At 41.5% G+C, this 19588-nt stretch overlaps 1 protein-coding gene across 2 annotated transcripts in view; it reads left to right on the top strand.

The window, feature by feature from the left end:
• akirin1 (akirin 1) overlaps nt 1-19313 on the top strand; it is a 31795-nt gene extending 12482 nt beyond the window's left edge. For both annotated transcript variants that reach the window (XM_084336178.1, XM_084336179.1), the window contains exons 2-5: nt 4874-5020; nt 17508-17636; nt 18485-18556; nt 18750-19313. In XM_084336178.1, the coding sequence (XP_084192304.1) occupies nt 4874-5020; nt 17508-17636; nt 18485-18556; nt 18750-18760 (359 nt within the window). In that variant the 3' untranslated portion in view covers nt 18761-19313. The remainder of the gene's footprint in view (nt 1-4873; nt 5021-17507; nt 17637-18484; nt 18557-18749) is intronic.
• The last annotated feature ends 275 nt before the right edge of the window (nt 19314-19588 follow it).

The raw sequence follows: 19588 nt of genomic DNA on the forward strand, positions 1-19588 counted from the left end.
GGTAAATCTACATCCCATAATGATAAAATTTCTACTCTACGATGATCGCCCAACGGCGCGCGGAGACTGGAGTGAGTTTTAGCGTGTAAAGTTACCGTCTTCGATACTAACTGCTATTATCAACATTTGACCCACATTAGATGATTGGTATAACACTGCCCACGGAATTATAAACGCCCCCTAGCCCATCCGGTCAACATCAGATGACGTGTAGTAACTTCTAGAAGTACGTCTAGTTGGAATTTTTTATATCGCGCTGATTGCCATAAAACTGTATTGCATCATCAATATAATGTATTTGGGGCTATAGATCACGTTCTGGAGAAAGCTGCAGAAAGAGATGAAAACATACTTATACATTAGACCATACTTTACTATGAATATGTGAATGAAAAAGTTTAACGTTGCTACACAATGAACAATACATATAGGACTTTGAATGGGCCCTAATAATGGCAATGTAGCAATAGAATTTAAAAAGTTATAGCCCTGCAAAGAAGGGGACTTTCTCTATAGACAAATAGAGCCGGCAACCTACGGTTGATAATGAATTTAACCCATGGCAGCCAAAGTGTTAATTGATTTTAGGGGTCTATTTTTTGTATTTTGGGGGCACATAATTTTTATGATAAACAAAGATTATAAAACATTGTTGACACTTTTTTTTACAGTCTTCGTCCCTATGTTTGATAACGTAATGTTAATGTCTCCATATATAGGGCTCTACGCTAACCTTTTTCCCAAGGAGCACATGTGCTCCTAAATAAAATGTTAATAAATAAAATCTAAATAAAAATTTAGGAGCACACAAAGAAATTTAGGAGCACAGTGAAAATTGTTCAAGTAACAGAGTTTATTAACAAACTATTTATCACATGCATATTATACTGTGCGTGTGCACACTATGAATTGAAAATGGGGGACCCTGATGTAAACGAGACGAAAGTCTTTCTCTGGTCTGCATCCCCTTAACACTTTCAGTGCCCAGCAGGGGGCGCACATTTAGTGCTTGAATGCCAACCATCCACTTCAATGTTAGCGGTAATTAGGGCTGGGCGATATAACGATAACGATAAATATCGTGATATATTTTAATAATCGATATCGAAAAAATATATATATCAAGAAAAAAAAGATCAGAATTTTTATTTTTTTACCTGCAACAGGGCAGTTTTAAAACCAGAGACAGTGGACAGACTTGTCTTTCTTGCCTGCAACTTAAAGTAATGGCTTTGCTTGTCCAAATGACAATACTGACCAAATTGAGATTTATTTTTCTCTTCTCAATTTATTTTGTTTGCTTTCTAATTTTAAAATACAGTTTGAAACCGTCTGTACACAGTGTAGGCTATGTGTGCTAGCAGAGCTAGACTCCAGTCACGGTGCACATGTGCGGTGGTTTGTCCACCAAAAAAGCGCCAAAAGATAGAAAAGAAACTAGCAGAGCCAGAACTGTTCAACTCCCCTGGAACCACAGCCAGTAGAGAAGCCGGTTTACTTTAGCTTTTAAACCAGCTGCAGCCTGAGAACTGGAGTGTGAGGGGATGTAACACTAAAGATGGCGGCAATGACAAAGAATTGCTGCAAAATAAACATACATCTATATATATAATCTATATATATATATATATATATATATTATTTTTACTTATAACAATTTTGATAATTATCGATATCGAGTGATATGATAACATTATCATATCGTTATGGCAATATGATTTTTTGCCTTATCGCCCAGCCCTAGCGGTAATATCGCCTAATCTATGTTTTAAATTATGGTTGTGTCTAATCTGCCCGTCGCTTATCAATGACTCATTTTCCAGTCAACATTGTCTAAGCGGATTTTTTTTATCGGTTCATTTCCGTTTTATAGCATTTTGAAAAGCCCTCGATTTCAAGGGGGGAAAAAATATTCCGTGATAAACGCCCTGTACTGGAATATTCTAGAACGTTGTCATTTTTCGGCCTATTTATGAATCGTTTTCAAATAAACGCTAGATTATCGATAGTATGTGTACGTATGCACGCTGGTGCCGCGAGCTGAAAATCGATTCTCTTAGTTCCTGATCGCTCGCACAGTCAAACAGCCATATCACACATAGGGGAAAAGCTTATATCTCCGTGAAAACAGGTCTGATTATCCTAAGACTGGTAAAATAGATTCCTTACCTGAGATCAGATGGTATCCAATCACATTTCAAGTGATCACAATGTCAGTAGCCTAGCTATATATATTCTATTGTGATGGAATATAGTAATGCATAATTTATGCACCTTTAGTTTATTTCATTTATAAAGGACAGTGTAGGCCTACTGACAATCATTTGCAAATACTGTAGATGGGTGCACCAGATTTAGCAAGAAGCTATAATTTCCATCTATAGCGAGCATTTTGACTTGTTGCGTGGTGGCGATGTCTGGCAGATAATACAACTACAAGTATAATTATATAATATATATATTTTATAAAAAAATATATATATATATCGGTATCGGCCGATATGGCTCATAGACTATCTGTGATCGGTATCGGTGGCAAAAAACGTATTGCACCATGAGGGGCAATACATATCAAAAGTTCCAAAACATCTATTGTATTGGTATTGCGCTCTATTCGAAACTATGTCGTTTCTTTTCTGGGCCGATCTGAGCCGAGCGGGCTCATTTCATGGGTGCATGAGGAAGGATAATAACGATGATCTAGCGTTGATTTCAGGAAGATTCGATAATCAGGCTAAAAAATTACGTGTTTAGTAGGGATGGGTACCTTTCACATTTGAACCGGTACCTGTGAATCGATACCGGTACCCAACGGTACCTTTTTTTGGTACTTTAGTCTCAAGAAATGTAATTTACCTACCTCAGTCGTAAAAAAAAATCCAAACTTCAAATAGCTACAATTTCGACAGTTTTCGGCTTGTCATTGCTCCGACTGCTTTGTTGTTGAATCAAGTCAAATCCTAGGTAAGCATATATTGTGCGTGTGAACGTTGACATGAAAAGAAAAAAGTAAAAATAAAAAAAATAAAAAATAAATAATAAAAAAAAAAAAATTTTATTTTTTTTTTGTTTCTCACTTGATTCGATACTCGGTAGTACCGACGTGTTTCGGTTCGGTGCCTCAAAAGTACCGAATTCGGTACCCATCCCTAGTGTTTAGTGGATTTCACTAAAACGCTATTATCGCGTCTTTTCCTGGGATTACTAAGAATCAATCTGTTTTGGGCATGTTGACTGGAAGAAACTCACTGACAATCGACGGTGTTATTGGATCCATAGCTATAATATAAAATATATTTTAAGCACTCACAAGTGAACAAAGCGCCCCATTGACTTACAGAGCTGCCGTTCTACCCAGAAGGTAGACGGCGACCCCTGGCGCTGAATGAGTTAAGATGTTTGAATTTCTATTCTTAAATCTTTTGTATTTTTTTTAATAAATTAATTTGTTAATTAATACCCTAGTTACAGTACAGCAACCAAATTAAACTGTATCAAGTCAACTGACAATGTGAATAGTATGGGGGGGAAAAATAGGATTTAAAAATAAAAAGAATTCTCCTACGAAATAAGCTGTGACCTGTTTTGACCTGCACCTCAAATAATCGGAATCAAGAATCGCTTAGAACAGGAATCGAAATGGAGAATCGAAATCGGAATGTATGGTTTTTACAGAACTTAAGTGCGTTGTGAGTAACTGTACCTTCATAAGAGCTCCAACGTAAAATGAAAAAAGATCCGCGCGGTCACAACCTTGGCTGACTGAACGGAAGGGTCGGTGTGAGAAGCAGCTAAAGGATGTTCAGGGGTCAACCGCTATGGGAGCTGTAGTCATTAGCCTTCATAGCTCTAGCCACATGTCCCTGCTGTACTAAAGACGGTGACCAGAAAAGGCATTGGAGCCAGGATGCAGCCCAGCCCAGTTCTCCCAGAAAAAGAGGGCTGCGCCTGAGGTAGCGGTGCCCTGTTTCACACACACTCCGCATTGCAGTCTGATATCTCTCATATCTCTCCACACTAATCAATCGGCTTTGTACTCTCGGTAAGGTCTTGTACGTCTGTTGCTGCTGCTAAACGGTCCTCCCAGGAGCATGAAATATTAAGGCGGTTATCCGTTGTCACCGCCTAGTGAGGCACTGTGTTTTATGCCTCAGCCTAGATTTGGGCCTTTTTCAGGATGGCAGGATGTACCTACGTCAACAGTTGAAGGGCAGAAGTGAAAGCGATAGTCTCCTGTTCTCTAATGGTCACAAGATCGGGAAGTGTGTTCACTTGGTTGTGTTTTTGTGTGTGCGTGTGTTACAGCTGTGTCTGATTTGTGTTACGGGTGTTACTGACATTGGCCTTTCTAACTTTCAGACTCTCAAAACTTGTTGCACTTGTTTTTGAAGCCATATTTGCTGATGACTGCACAGAGGAAGTGTGCACAGCTGTAGACATATCTCTAGATTATATGGCATGATTATAGCATACACGAACGGCCCCCCATTACATCTTTTGGAATCCAGTCAATGGTTGGATGAATGCGGTTGAGCTGTTTTTTATTTAGCTGGGTTTTTATCTGGTCTGGATCAAAGTAACTAGGCACATTATTTCCAACTCCTCAGAACTGGTCTTCATAATGTCCACCAGTGGGCACTATTATTTTTTGAGGCTTCAGCCTGAGCTTAGTTTCACAGCCATTCCTGGAACGGGCCATCATCAGAATTCCTGTTAACATGTTTTTGCTCCTTCCTTGTGCGAGTAACTATCATCAAGCCCGTGCCAGTGTGTCTCAGCTGGCCCACACGGTGGAAAAAAGTGAGACACTGTGACCATGGTGTTCTTTGGCCTGGGGGTTTTGACTGCGTGTCCTGGTCTTTGTCCCCTACAGAACAGATCTTCCAGAACATCCGTCAGGAGTACAGCCGGATCCAGAGGCGACGTCAGCTGGAGGGGGCCTTCAACCAGAGTGAGGCCTGCAGCTCCAGCGATGCCCCTAGCCCCAGCTCCTCCCTCGCAGCCCCCAGCTCCCCACCAGGTAACATGGAGGTTGTTTTTATCCTGGCTGAAAATCATCTTTGCCGTTTGCACACAGGGCTTCAGACGTAGCTCTTTCCACTATTATGAGCGCTGATCTTACCTACTGAATATTTTGCTAGCAAATATATTCAATTCAAATCCTCTTCAAATGCAGTCAATTAAAATGTGTTAACTCTCGTCATTAACGCTTTGATTACCAGCCATGCTGTGCGCCTTACCCCCGTTGAATGCCACCACCCACTTCAATGATAGCGCTCTCATATTTGTGAATTATGGCTATGTGTCTAATCTGGCCGTCGCTTATCAATGACTTGTTTGCAGTCAACATTGTCGAAACGGATTGTTTTTTAATCGGTTCATTTCCGTTTTAGACCATTTTGAAAAACCCTCGTCTGTGATAAACGCCCTTTACTGGAATATTCTGGAATACACAAAAAACGTTGTAATTTTTCGGCCTATTTATGAATCGTTTTCAAAAACGCTAGATTATCGATAGTATGTGTACTTATGCACGCTAGAGAAGCGAGCTGAAAATCTTCTCATTTCCTGATCAACACACACACACATATGGCACACGCTGATATCTCTGTGAAAATAGCTCTGATTATCTTAAGACTGGTAAAATAGATTCCTTACCTCAGATCAGATGTTCTCCAAAAAGATTATTCCAATTCCTGATCGCCATTCCAAATATCGATCGCGTTTATTGATTTTGCGCTGGCCGCTGGGTACTGGAAATATGTATTCCACGCTGTTTTGCGGCTCTGCAATGACTTGGATCGTCTCTGATGGCTTGCCGGAGAAGTAAAATGAGGAAACTGGATCCCCCCCCCCCCCCCCCCATGTGTTTCATTCAGTCTAATCCAATGGGGTGCAGTACAACAGGGAGAGACGATAGGGGGTGGTATTTTCCCAATGGAGCTCAGAGTTTGCAGCACTAACGTGAGACTAGATTGATGAAATATGAATTCAAATCGCTAATAAAAAAAACGACAAACGCTATTTGTCGTAGCTGGCACTCAACGGTCGGCATGAACTAACGACATATAGCGTCGTTTCAGTGTGCACTTTTGTGATGCCAGAACTCCATTCGTCGTAGTGTTATTGTGCTTTACGAGTGCTTTGTGTTTAGACATAGTGTTCAAATCGGCAAACTTGGTTTTCCCTGTAACTGTTTGGAGAGACGCTAAGAACTGCCTTTGCATTATCTCAGCCACATAATCTGTGTGAACCATTCCTGTCTTTGCATTATCTCGGCCATATAAACCTGCCTGAGCGAGCAAATCTGATCGCGATCTGGGAAATGACGGTTGACTATTACGGTTGACTAGCTTGGCAGCCACGCCGCAGAACTTTGGGGCGATCATTGTCCCATTAACAGCCAATCTGATCTCTGCACTGTGTTGTTTCCCCGGCGATGTGACAGTTCTGTACATAAATGTTCCCCCTGCCATGTCAAAAATGTCTGGATTAGATCCGTCATGTCATTCTAATAAAAAATGGAGAAGTTTGAAGACTGCCAGGTTACCCTTAGGGTTCCAAAACGTTGATTTTGTAGAACAGATTTAAGCCTCCTTGGTTAAATTAGGGATGTCCGATATTATCGGCCGATATCGGCATTAAAATGTGATATAGGATAATATCGTTATCGGTTTTAAACCTATATTTACCCAGGCAAGCAAGTAAGAACAAATTCTGATTTTATTTATTGTCAAAAGTATGCATAATGTTGTGTTAATTCCACAACAAGAGATATGTAATGTTAATTACCTGAAATTATTAAATTTGGGGGGGGGGGGTAAGAACCCTGCATATATATCGGTTGATATCGGTATCGGAAATTAAGAGTTGGGACAATATCGGTATCGGTAAAAAAAGCCAATATCGAGCATCCCTAGTTAAAATGATGTACCTCCACAAGACCGCTGCAAAGACCCAATTGAAGTCTTATTTTGAAACTGACTTATAGAATATGCCAGAATCATAATTATTTATATTCTCCTTTGGTTCATTACAATTTCCTCAAGCATAGACGCCTTAGACCAGGGTTCGGCAATTAGGTTTGGCGGCGGGCCAATTTTCCCCCAAGCCATTGAATGGCGGGCCAGAACCAAAAACAATGGCTAATTTAATATAATGATTGTGAATTTTTTTAACTCTGTCAAAATAAACGAGCTGCATAGGTGGCATAATAAACTGTAAACAACGTATACATGCACTGAACATTATACCTTTGTCTTTTTTCCATTGTATTATAAAGTGCCTCTCTATCGGTCTATCCTACATTACGCGCGCGCAACCGGCCACGGACCGGTTTAATGTTGAATGTTTAATGTTGAAACTATCGATTTATATGGAATTCGTTAAACTTATCCGTTGTCTTACTTATTATTATACTTATTGAATCTCAAACAAGCCTCGTCTTGTTAAATGAGACAGTCTGGTCTACGGAGGAGACTGGGGCTGACGCATCCAGATTGGGGAATCCCCCACGATCGATTATTGACACTTCCGCTAAATATATTAATCTAGCTACTAACTGGGGAGACTGATCAATTACGGATAAAGGAATATAGTGGGGCGATCGATTATGATAGTTAACCTTGTTAGATGAGGCTGCACTGGAAATGGAGCTAATGGACTTCCGAATGTCTCGTAATTCAAATACCTATAGCAGTCATTTCAGGAGCTTCTTCAAGCACTCTTTTTGTTTAAAGTTAATTGCATTGTTTTTAATTGCATTACTGTTCACATGCATGTGTGGTGCCGTCAGTCATGAGTAAAGATAAAGCTTGAATGACTTACTGAACTGGTGTTTTTATTTCATGGACTCTGTTTCCCATTTCAGCACCACGCGCTGTCCACCTCACTTTGAGCAAGCCTATATATACGGTACATTGCACCTCACTGCCTATACCTGTTATTCACTCTCAGGGGAGGAAACTAACTTTTTGGCTTACCAGCCAACTGGCGAGTAGCTGATTTTTTTTTAACCAGCCAAACAGATTTTTTTACCAGCCAAAAAAAATCGCTAATTGTGATAATTACTTCTTTGTATGTCTTCGATCATAGTAATAATCACACCGTGTCTCTACTCTTTAAAATATTTATTAGCATAAAACATTAATAACAGTGTCTCTACTCTTCACAATATTAGCATAAAACATATTAACATGAAAGAGGGATCTATTCTGGGCTGAACTGGGCAGTGAAAGATGCTGGGTTGGACTGGGTTGGGCAGTGAAAGAAAAAAACAAGTATGTTGTGAAGTGTATAGATATATGTGAAATGTATAGATGTAGCAGTCCAGTACTGTCTATCTATGTCGTGTATGTCATATGTTATGATGAATTGAAAATGGGGGACCCTGATGTAAAACAGACGAAAGTCTTTCTCTGGTCTGCATCCCCTTAACAAATGTGTGTATTGAGAATTGAGCCGTACTGTATTGTACCCATTCTGCAATCTGTTAATAAAGTTTTCAATCAAGTTAACTTTGAACCTCGGTTGTCAAGCCGCGTCAATGTTGTGTATGCATCTGAGTGGCATCACAACGGTGTTCACTAGGGATGCCCCGATCACGTTTTTTGCCACCGATACCGATCACCTATCGTCTTGAGCCATATTGGCCGATACCTATAGTTTTTGATTAAAAAAATAATAATTAAAATTATTTTATAATCTATATATTTTTAATAAAATATATATATTATATAATTAGACTTGTACTTGTATTATCTGCGAGACATCGCCACCACGCAACAAGTCAAAATGCTCGCTATCTGCAAACAGCTCCACTGTCTGCGTGTACTCGAGTAGCCTCCAGCTACGGCCAGGATTCTCTGGCCCTGCAGCTGGACCCTAGTATTGGTATAAATCACATTCAGCAAGCCCTCGGCTCGAATACGCATCGAATCAATGTTATAAGACATTGATATCAGGAGCTATCTGTAGCTACTGCTAGCCGGCTATATAACGTTAAGACAACGCCTCAGTGAACTATTTAGTTCAATGGGACATTTAGTTTTGAACAGTGAACTAACGTGAGCTAACGGAGGTATCAACATGCACTACTAGACTTGCTGGAGCATTTGTTGATATCAGGAGCTATCAGTAGCTAGAGGGCTAGATACCGTTAGACAATGCCTACTAAAAGTGAATAGTTGACTGGGTAATTTTGTTTAAACAGTAACGATATCTAGGTAGCTAATGTTAGCTCACGGTCGAATGCACTATAGACTCGAGCAGAGGAGCCTCCTCTCAGTCCTGTGTTTACAAACTTTACGCAGGCGGGGCAAGGGAGGAGGAGGAGCGGCAGTTTGCAGGTCCTGTGTGTCTGAGACAGAGTGAGATCTCCGCTTGATCGGTTTCCGCGATCGGCGAATATGACTCATTATCGGAATTCACAGATCGCATATTTATACTGTTTATCGGCCGATAACGATCGGTGGCCGATCGATCGGGGCATCCCTAGTGTTCACTGCCTTTAAGACGGCACGGTGGGCTGCAGGGTTCTAAATTAACGGGGGCTTGGGGCATAATGCCCTTGAAAATGGACAAAATGCCCTCGAAATTCAGTTAAGGGGGGCACAAAATGCCCCCGACAGTTTGGCGGAGGTGAGCACTGGCTGCTGCTGCTGCTGCTGCTGCAGCAGCAGCACTGCAGCTGAGCCAGGTGCTAGTCAGTTTGTGTACAAATGGCAAGCACAATCTAAATCAATCTTCATTACGACTTTAAAAACAAGGGGAACTATCTTATAAATGGCCTTTTTGAGTGTTTAGCATTGTTTCCTAGCTATGTGAACTTATATTAATATGATCTATGTCTCAAAATTCTCATATTGGCGCATTCTTCCAATTCTCCTCTCACAATATTCACCCTCACTGAACTGAGTCGTTTGAAAATGTGCCTATTTGTGATGTCATATAGTCACTGCTGCATGTTAATGTTCAGGCGAAGACGACGCTCCGCAGTGGTTTAGGAGCCCAGGCTCAAAACAGCTCGAGATCTTGAGGTAGAAAAATGCTGTTTTTGAGGACTTGATTAGAAATACAAAACAATGAATAAAAAAAATATATATATTACAGAGGTGTTCCATAGACTCACAGGAATTGTGTAAAAGTGCCCAAATAGTGAAAGAAATAGTAAAATAGTTCCCCTTTAAAAACATAGCCATTAACATTACATAGGCATACACACATCTTGCCATAGCGTTAGCAGTTTGTACAATACAACGCACGTTTTAACTATGGTAGCACTAGCCCCAGCTAATACAGTCAATGAAATGTTATCGTAGCTACAAGCTAGCAGAGGAGGGAATGAGAGTCTGAGAGGTGGGGTGTTTAAAGACAATGATAGGCGTTTATTCAACATCCAAGAAGGCTAACATACAACTGTGTTTTACTAACTCCAACCGGGACTATTGCCGCTTAACCCGCTTTCGTGCTGCTTGTTGATGTTTGATCTCCTCCTAAAGTTACCGGAGCTGAAGGTGCCACACGCTAAAATGTCCGTGGGGACCCGGCGCCAACCCATAGATAGTTCCAACTCAACGAATTACGTAATCCACCACAGTTGCACTCAATATTTAAATAAATGTAGATACATAATAATTTCAAGCAGAAAACGAATCTTTCCATTAAGAACTGACAATCGGGGAATTTAAACATGGTTGACATTGTTTTTTTTTTTTTTATATTATAGAAAGGAAAGTCTAGTGCTGGCTGAGCATATTGTTTGTTTGCACTAAGTTAATACTTTGACAAATGTAGCCTATATTTTTCAGTCAGTTCGGTCTTTGTGTGCCAAACATTATTTAAGGCTGTAAACACTGTAACACTGTAAACCTTTTTATATATATATAAATGAGAAGCATGTTTAGATTTGAGTGTTATTTTTTTTTAATAAAAATTAACGTATATCGAACTGAACCGAAAACCGTGACCCCCAAAACCGTGATACGAACCGAACCGTCCATTTTGTGAACCGTCCCACACCTACCGTTTATCATAAAAATTCAGTGCCCCCGAAATAAATAAAAAAAAGCCCCCGAAAATCAATTAAGGGGGGCAAAAAAAGCCCTTGAATTTTTTTTTTAATTTCTAACCCTGGTGGGCTGGACGACAGGGCTGTGAAATACCATCAGTGTTGTGGTATCGTCAGTTCGGTTGGTGTGCTGTTGTGCACTGGTTGAGCATGCAATAAAACATATAACCTTAAGTCATAACAGATACACCTAGCTAACATGGGGCTGACTGCTTTGAGCACACACACAGGGCTAACGTTAGCTAGCAAGCAGCTATATAGCTAAAACGCTAACTAGAAGCTAACTACTGTATACTGTTCCAATAGACTAACATACACCTCTGTGATTTAAATGTGTCCTTGCCTTATACTCAAGGGTTGTACTAGGGTTGGATGCAGTTCCCCGTTGGTCAGTCAGTCTGTTTTCCATTTTCTGCTGTGTTTAACGTTATCTGTTTGCGAGTGCTCCCTTGACTGATGGCTAGTACCGCAAGACTTTTATTCAACATTATATATGTCCGCCGCGGGTTGGCCAGTACTGCAGGAACTTTTATTAAACATTCTATATGTCCGCGGGTCTTGTGCAGTCCTCTCGTGACACTGTCAACTAAAGCGAGCACTCAGAAGACGCGCACCGTTTGCCAGTAACCGTGATTGCAGACCCCTGCCTTAGACGGACACAATATTTCTGACACTGGGAATACATTCCCTGAGGTCCATAGATGTCCCTAGATACCAGGAACAAATGGACCTTGTGGAAGTGGAGCAATCTTCCTTTACTTTGGTATCTACTTTTAGGCGAATCTTCTGAAAATATGGCTTAAAGGCCCACTTGCATGTTGTATTTTTGTTCAATAAACAATGTGACTAGGCCAACGGTGACTTTCATGAAGAGGGGGGAAAAAGTTATCGAAATTGACCCAGTTTTAGCGTTTTTATCAAACATTTTGTCGACCCAACCACAACCACTACGCACGTGGATATTTTAATCCATGGTTCATAACGTGCGTGTGTCATCTTAATGATGACGTCACAGCAGGTACAGGGCAGCAGGGGCTCTGAGAGTCACAGGCAGGTAGTGGCAGGAAGCAGAGCCTTCTTGTTACTACTAGCCGAGGAGCTAGTATCTGTTTCACCTAACACTATTGCTCCGTGATCATAGCCATTTATCTCTAAAGCTAACCACTATTTGTAAAAGCCACAACCACGTTACCATATTTGTAAATACTCATGTAAATCATTGTGTCGTTGTACATAGTGTATATAACGTTAGTAGCTAAGTTAGCTTGCTAGCTAGCCAGCATTCTCGAAACTCCTAACATGCCCCGATTTAAAATGGTTCTCTCCTCTTTGTATACCTTTGTTTTCACAAAGTATTCTGCCAGGGAACTTATGGACACGACAGCAGTTATAAGGTGTTTGAGCTTGTAACGTTAACGTTAGTTAGCTATCGTGGTAGCCCCTTTCGTGACCGAGTGCATCAGTCATGAAAGGGGCTACTATCGTATCAACATGCCATGACGTGTAGCTTGCTAGCCGGCATGATGCGTGTGCAGTGCTTTGCCCCACAGGTCTGAGAAGAGGACCTGCACATTTTACTCGTTTCCGAAACTCTTTTACATGCCCCGATTTTAAATGGTTTACGACAGTAGACATAATGCTAACATTAATGTTAGCCAGAGCCATATAGCCAGCTTGGTACTATGACCCGCACCAGCCCACAGACCAGTAGCGCTGCTGTACTGAACAACAGGCTGCCTAGTGGTACATGTAGTTCTTTTTTTACGACATTAAAAACATTATAACTACCTTGTTTCAACCAGTTGTAGCTGGTCCATCAAAGTCTCTGACGATTAAACCCATTTGAGTCTTGTAAGGCGTCCATTTGGATCAAGGAAATAGCTTTCTGCACTCGTCAAACTCTATTGTAGTGGATCAGAAGTAGGGAAAAGTTACCCGAAGTGACGTCACGGCCCTGATGGCGTCTGATAAGCTTTTCCATTGGCTCCATACATGTTATTCGTGCGTGGACATTTTTAACCCTTTCAGAGTGGAATTTCCGGCGTCAAATGGAAAAAAATATAATGAAATTAGATACCAATGATGTAAACTACCCATAATTGAAGAGTAGGGTTTAACCTGCAAGTGGCACTTTAACACTTTAACACTTTGGTTGCCTAAGGTTAAATTAATGATATACCATAGATTGCCAGCGCTATTTGTCTATGGAGAAAGTCCCCTTCTTTGCAGGGCTATAACTTTTTAAATTCTATTGCTACATTGCCATTATTAGGGCCCATTCAAAGTCCTACATGTATTGTTCATTGTGTAGCAACGTTAAACTTTTTCATTCACATATTCATAGTAAAGTATGGTCTAATGTATAAGTATGTTTTCATCTCTTTCTGCAGCTTTCTCCAGAACGTGATATATAGCCCCAAATGCATTATATTGATGATGAAATACAGTTTGATGGCAATCAGTGCGATATAAAAAATTCCAACTAGACGTACTTCTAGAAGTTACTACACGTCATCTGATGTTGACCGGATGGGCGAGGGGGCGTTTATAATTCCGTGGGCAGCGTTATACCAATCATCTAATGTGGGTCAAATGTTCATCATAGCAGTTAGTGTCGAACACGGTAATATTTCACGCTAAAACTCACCCCAGTCTCCGCGGGCCGTTGGGCGATCAGCGTGGGGTAGACAGTTTTCCATTATGGGATGTTGAAATAGTCGGTCCATTTCCAGGTTGTATAATAATATATACGTCCAAATCATGTTGTTTTTTCGAGTTATTTGCAGCGATCGATGTTCACTGTGTGAAGACGGAGTCTCTCTAACATTAGCGAGTGCCCGGACCCCATATGGAGTGAGTCCTACCGGGTTAAAGGTTGACATCCGGTTTCGATCTGCCGATCGGCCACCAGATGGCGGTCTTGAACCGCTAGAGGATTGAGAGGAGATCACACTTGTGTCTCAGGCCAGCGGAGGGACATTATGAATCCGATCGCAGATTTTTGAAATATTGATATAAAGACGACGTACAGCGTCCCCCGGCAACTTTAGCATGGCCAGCAAAGACGTCTAAAGACGCCCCCTGGCAGTCAAAGTGTTAAGGACCAGACACAAGTATATACGTGTTTCGATTCCATGCGTTGTGGACCAGAGCCACGTATATACTCGTGGCAAATTGTTATTGTTTTATTCCATATTTATAACGCTTATTAGGTACCCGATCCACTAGCAGGATCTTTCCACATATTTGATTTTCGAAACATGCAGTACCGGCCAGATCCGCTTAGGGGCGCCATCGCTCGACTGCAGTATCATTGATGGGATTAAAAAAAAAAAAAAAAATGCTTTTACAGTCATAGATCCTTGATTCCAAACGAAGCCCCTCCATCTTGGATCAGCTTGCCGGACGTTTTTTCCAGCGTGGAATAATGGGATTTATGATTAGCCAATGTGCATATCGATCTACCAGAATCCGATGACTGGTGAGGAAATGCTGCCGGCGATCACATGGCCTGACGGTAGGATAATATTACCCCAAATTACAGCTGGATTGGACATAGGTTATAAAACAAACGTGATAGACTACTGACATTTGCTACCGGAACGCACACTCTATTGCTAATCAATAATACTGATCGGCGTTCCCCGCCGCCCCCATTTCATCCATAGATGCTCTGTAATAGTCCGGATGCTACGCAGTTTGTTTTATTTTATTCGTATATATACAGCAGAAATGGCGTTTGATATAACGGCGCCAACGTTTAGCCTTTTTTGCAGCCTCCTGCAGAAAAGCCTAGACGAAAAGCGCGATATACCTTATATTCACGACGCTATAAAATGACAACCAACCGATGGATTTTTTTCTTTCTTTAAGCCATTATGAAGGCACGGTTTATGCACTCAAGTGACAATGAGAATGGACAGATAGCAATACTATAAATGATATATAAAGCTCTTAGAAAGTACATCGGTTTGTTTACAATCCGCTGTCCTCTGAGGCCTAAATCGCCGCGGGGCTCCGGACGCCATAGTGTTAAGAGGTTAAACAAAGGGTTGCGAGCCTGATTCTTAGGCCATGGTTACACTGGGGTTTTTGTTTTTGTTGCTGAATGATTACATTTGCTGTCCTAGTTAAATAGAAATGCCGTTTTGGCAGGATAAATTGTGTTTCCGTTTTGGATACTCGCCAAAACTCACCGACAACGTGTCATGTAATCTGCGCCAGCCGGATACGGAGCCGTTGTTGCTCAACACCCATGTGCAGTAGATACCGACATCTGTGTGCCCTCAACAACGTCCGGTGACGACTGACAGCTGAGCTGTCCCAAATAGCTGCAGCTACCATGTGTTGTCAAGTTATTGTTATAAGGACCCAGTCCAAGCTACAACAGTCTGCATTCCCTTAACAATTGTTTGTATTTAGCCGTATTGTATTGTACTCATTCTGCAATCTGTTAAATAAAGTTTACATCCATTCATTCTGCTAGCATTAACGATTGCATGAGCAGCTGGCTAACGTGAGCTAACGTTAGCTACCTGCCGTAGCTACCTAGCTACCAGACCCTGTTAGCTCAGAGCTCTTCTTTCAATCTTAACAAGCATTAAACAAAATGGCCCAGTCATCTATTCACCTTTGTTTAATACATGAGGCATTGTCTAATGTTATCTAGCTACTGATGGCTCCTGATACATCAGTTTGGTGCTGGCTGGCTAACGTGAGCTAACGTTAGCTGCTAGCCACAATGCTATACTGTTGTACTGGCATATTTCATTCACGTTAGCATGTAGCTAACAACATCGGAGATCTTTTTGTGAGACTAAACTATCCGCTCTTGGTGGTCAATTGTGTTGATGTTAGTTTTGTTTCATCAACAAATGAGCCAGAACACAGTGAATGTATCCGTTTTGTCTATTGCACTTTCTTTGCTGAAAATAAATGCTACATTGGCTAAATGGCTCACGCAAGGCATTTAAAGATGGTGTTTTTTATTTTATTTTTGCAGGAAGTGTATTGGCACAACTTCTGATTGGTTGAAAATTGCCTTCATGTTCGCCACCTACTGCTTTGGCATTGTACTAAATCACTGTGCTCAGGAGGCAAAACCAATGTCTAACTTGCCTGCCATTACGTTGCGTTCTGGAAAGCGAAAACTGACCCTGAAAACGAAACGAAATAGCCCTGTGTGTAACCGCAGCCGTAATGTCTTTCACAGTTTTGGCTTGGCAGGAGATGGAGATGTGCATAATAATTACTACAATACCCCATTTAGCATTGCCCCAGGAATCTCCCTCATTGCCCCAGGAATCCCCCTCATGGCTCCCTTTTGTTCTAGCCTTTGTATTGATGTAAATGACTCACTGTTGCCACAGAGCAATGCTAAAAGGTTAATGATCTGGAACACATAAAAGTAGCCTATTTCACTTGGATACTGCAGTGTATATAGGCTTATACAAACATTTATCAGTTATTTAATTCATGCAAACATTTATCAGTTATTTGATTCATCAGAAAAGAGAAGTTTAAAATCAAACATTCAATTTGCTAGATGAAAATTTGACAGATCTGTGGTCTTTGACTAAAAGTCCACAGAAAAATATCACGTCAATGTATCACCCTTATCATAGACTAAGACTATAGAATATTTTTTAGATGTTCTCCACCCCTAGTATCTCTGCAGGATCATCTCTAGTACTGGTGTGGTGCCTGACCTGCACTTTATATCAAATGTTTTGCCTTTTCTCCCATCCCCCAATTTAGTTGTTTGTTATGCAAATTCCCTTCTGGCCGTTGTGCTGCCCAACTGACATAGGGGGTATAGATGACTACATAATCTCCTGATACATGTGGAGTCTCCAGCCGCTGACGGCAAGGAGTTTCACTGGGAGAGTAACATGTGCAGGTTCACGCTATCTTCCCCCAGATCCCCTCCCTGCTGAACAGGGACCAGTCTCGACTGACCAGTAGGAGTCGCTAATCCAACAACCAGGACTCATACCACTGCTAATGTGTTCGAAGGGATGATTGACCACGCCGGAGTACCGCTGACGGCGGGAATCGAGCCTTGAGTCGCTGCAGTGCTTAAACCTACACTAACCAGCTGCCCCTGACCTCCTGCACTTTTGAGACCTCTGTCCACCCCTCTACCTCACCCTGCCATTCCAACCTGTGACTTGGAAACATCTCTGTACAAACGGGCCACAGCAGGCCTCCAGTTTTTCCTGGAACTAATTGCCCTATGAAAAGTGCTGGATGATCCCCACCCCTGGCTGCTACTGCTGCTCAGGTGAATGGGACAACGGGGGAAGCTGTAAATTGAGCGGGACTCGGTAGCTATCTTTGAAGAGGGGACATTGAGGACTCAGTGATACATCACTATGGATGGCAGAGTGTCTATTCTATTTTAACAAAATTATGTTTTTCTATGTTCTTTTTTTGGCAGGTGCCTCGAGGAAGGACCAGCCGTCGTTTACACTGAGGCAGGTGAGCTACCTGTGTGAGCGCCTGCTCAAAGACCATGAGGAGAAGATCCGGGAGGAGTACGAACAGATCCTCAACACAAAACTTGCAGGTTGGTATTGTTGCTGTGCAGCCTATTAGGGGTGGGAATCGCCAGAGACCTCACGATAATAGTATCGCGAGTATTGTGAATTTTTTGCATTTTTTTTTATCAAATCTTATTTATTACCTTTTTTCAACTGCAAAGTAAAACTTTGTCAACATGTTTTATCTAATAAAATAATCAGTCTGTTCATCTCACTTCAATCATTTTTATTGCAGAACATGGTATTTTCTCAAGCAGATGGATGTCAACACTGTAATCTGTGTTGCATGTACCTGACAAACTGAACTGTTTGTATTACAGTCATATTCCAACTTAACTGAATGCACATGTGTGCGTGTGTGTAGACTACTGTACTATTACAGGTATTGAAATGAACAATGCAACTTCCTTATACAAGGAATAATTAAATATCGATACTTGGCGTCCCTGTATCGATACAGTATCGCCACGCAAAGTATCGCGATACTACTACGTATCGATTTTCCCCCCACCCCTACAGCCTATGCACCATTATCGTCGGTCAAGCGGTGAAGCCAAAGTATCTCTTGCCTATGAAATCCCTTGTGAGCACATGCATGACGTCCTCTTAAGACGATTGCCTGCTGATATTTTTCCTGTACTATTAGCCTTTCTAGTTGCTTCATGCTAGATTTATCTGTGCTTCTGGCCAATACTGTAAATGGGGCTAGAGTGGCATTGGTGTTATGGTTCTCGGTAGTGTGTTAAGGGAAGTGCAAATTGTGTTCTTAACTGAAGCAAGACTACTCTCTCGTTCCCATTGCCCCCATGTGGTGGTAGAATCTGCAGCGCTGCCGTTTGTACTAAACCCCGGCGTTTTGTCTCTTCTCTTTCAGAACAATATGAATCCTTTGTGAAATTTACACAAGACCAGATAATGCGAAGATACGGCGCACGGCCTGCTAGTTGTAAGTATATCGCGGCGAGCACACACACTGCCAGTTGTGAGTCAGGAGAAAAGATGAGCTCCCTCGAGCCCCGCAGCGAAGCCTAGATGCCTATTCTTCGACACACAGTTCAAAAGCACATTCTTAACATTCTTACCTGCGTCTTGTTTCTTTCCCGACTGCATCACTCATCCGTTCTCCACTCTGTTTTCAGACGTCTCTTGAACTCCCCCCATCCACGAGGTCCCAGCTTCTCTCTCAACCAGACAGCTGCTCTTCTACTGCCCCCTACTGACCTCCACTTGATTTACACTTTTATTTCCCATTTTTAATATTGTATAGTTTTCTCTCAGAACTGTTTGGGTGCCATGGTTTATCCACATTTTTAATCCAAAACTGATTTTCTTAACTCAAAACTGTTGCTACTGGCCAAAATGTAGAAGAATCTGAATATAAAACAAATATGTAAAAAGCCCCCCCCCCCCCTGCCCCTCTGCCCCTCTTCACCCTTTCTTGTTGATAACGTGCTCTCTCTGAAAATCTCCACTAAAGCAGATTTGTGTCAATCTCTTGCCGGCGCTGTAGAAAAGCTTGGCTAACGTGATTGTTCTGTATAAAGCTGCCAGCACTGCCCCCTGCAGCGGCTGTATTGAAATAGCTCCTGCTTCTCACATTCTCCCACTCCACTTCCTGCTCGGTTTTTTCCCCCCTTCAACTCTTTGAGAATGTGGATTCCCCCCCCCCCCCCCTCCCTTTTTTGAAAATAAAAGTTCTGTGATTAAACCTGTGATGTTGTCATTACATTTGTTCATGTGTGAGACCAGATGGCATGAGTGCAGTGGTGGCATTTTTTTTTAATTAAAAATAAAAATAAATGTTTATCTTGTACACTTACATTTTATACTTACCGGTAGTATATTTACATTTAGCTGACTCTTTTATCCAAAGCATCAAGTTCGGTACAACAAGTCAGCAGGAAGGGTATAACTCTGGCAACTAAGGGTATGTTTGTTGAACTTGAGTGCATACTAGTAGACATATTAGCAAAGTAGG

This window comes from Notolepis coatsorum (assembly GCF_963971535.1).
Source record: "Notolepis coatsorum genome assembly, chromosome: 19".
Lineage (NCBI taxonomy): Eukaryota > Metazoa > Chordata > Actinopteri > Aulopiformes > Paralepididae > Notolepis > Notolepis coatsorum.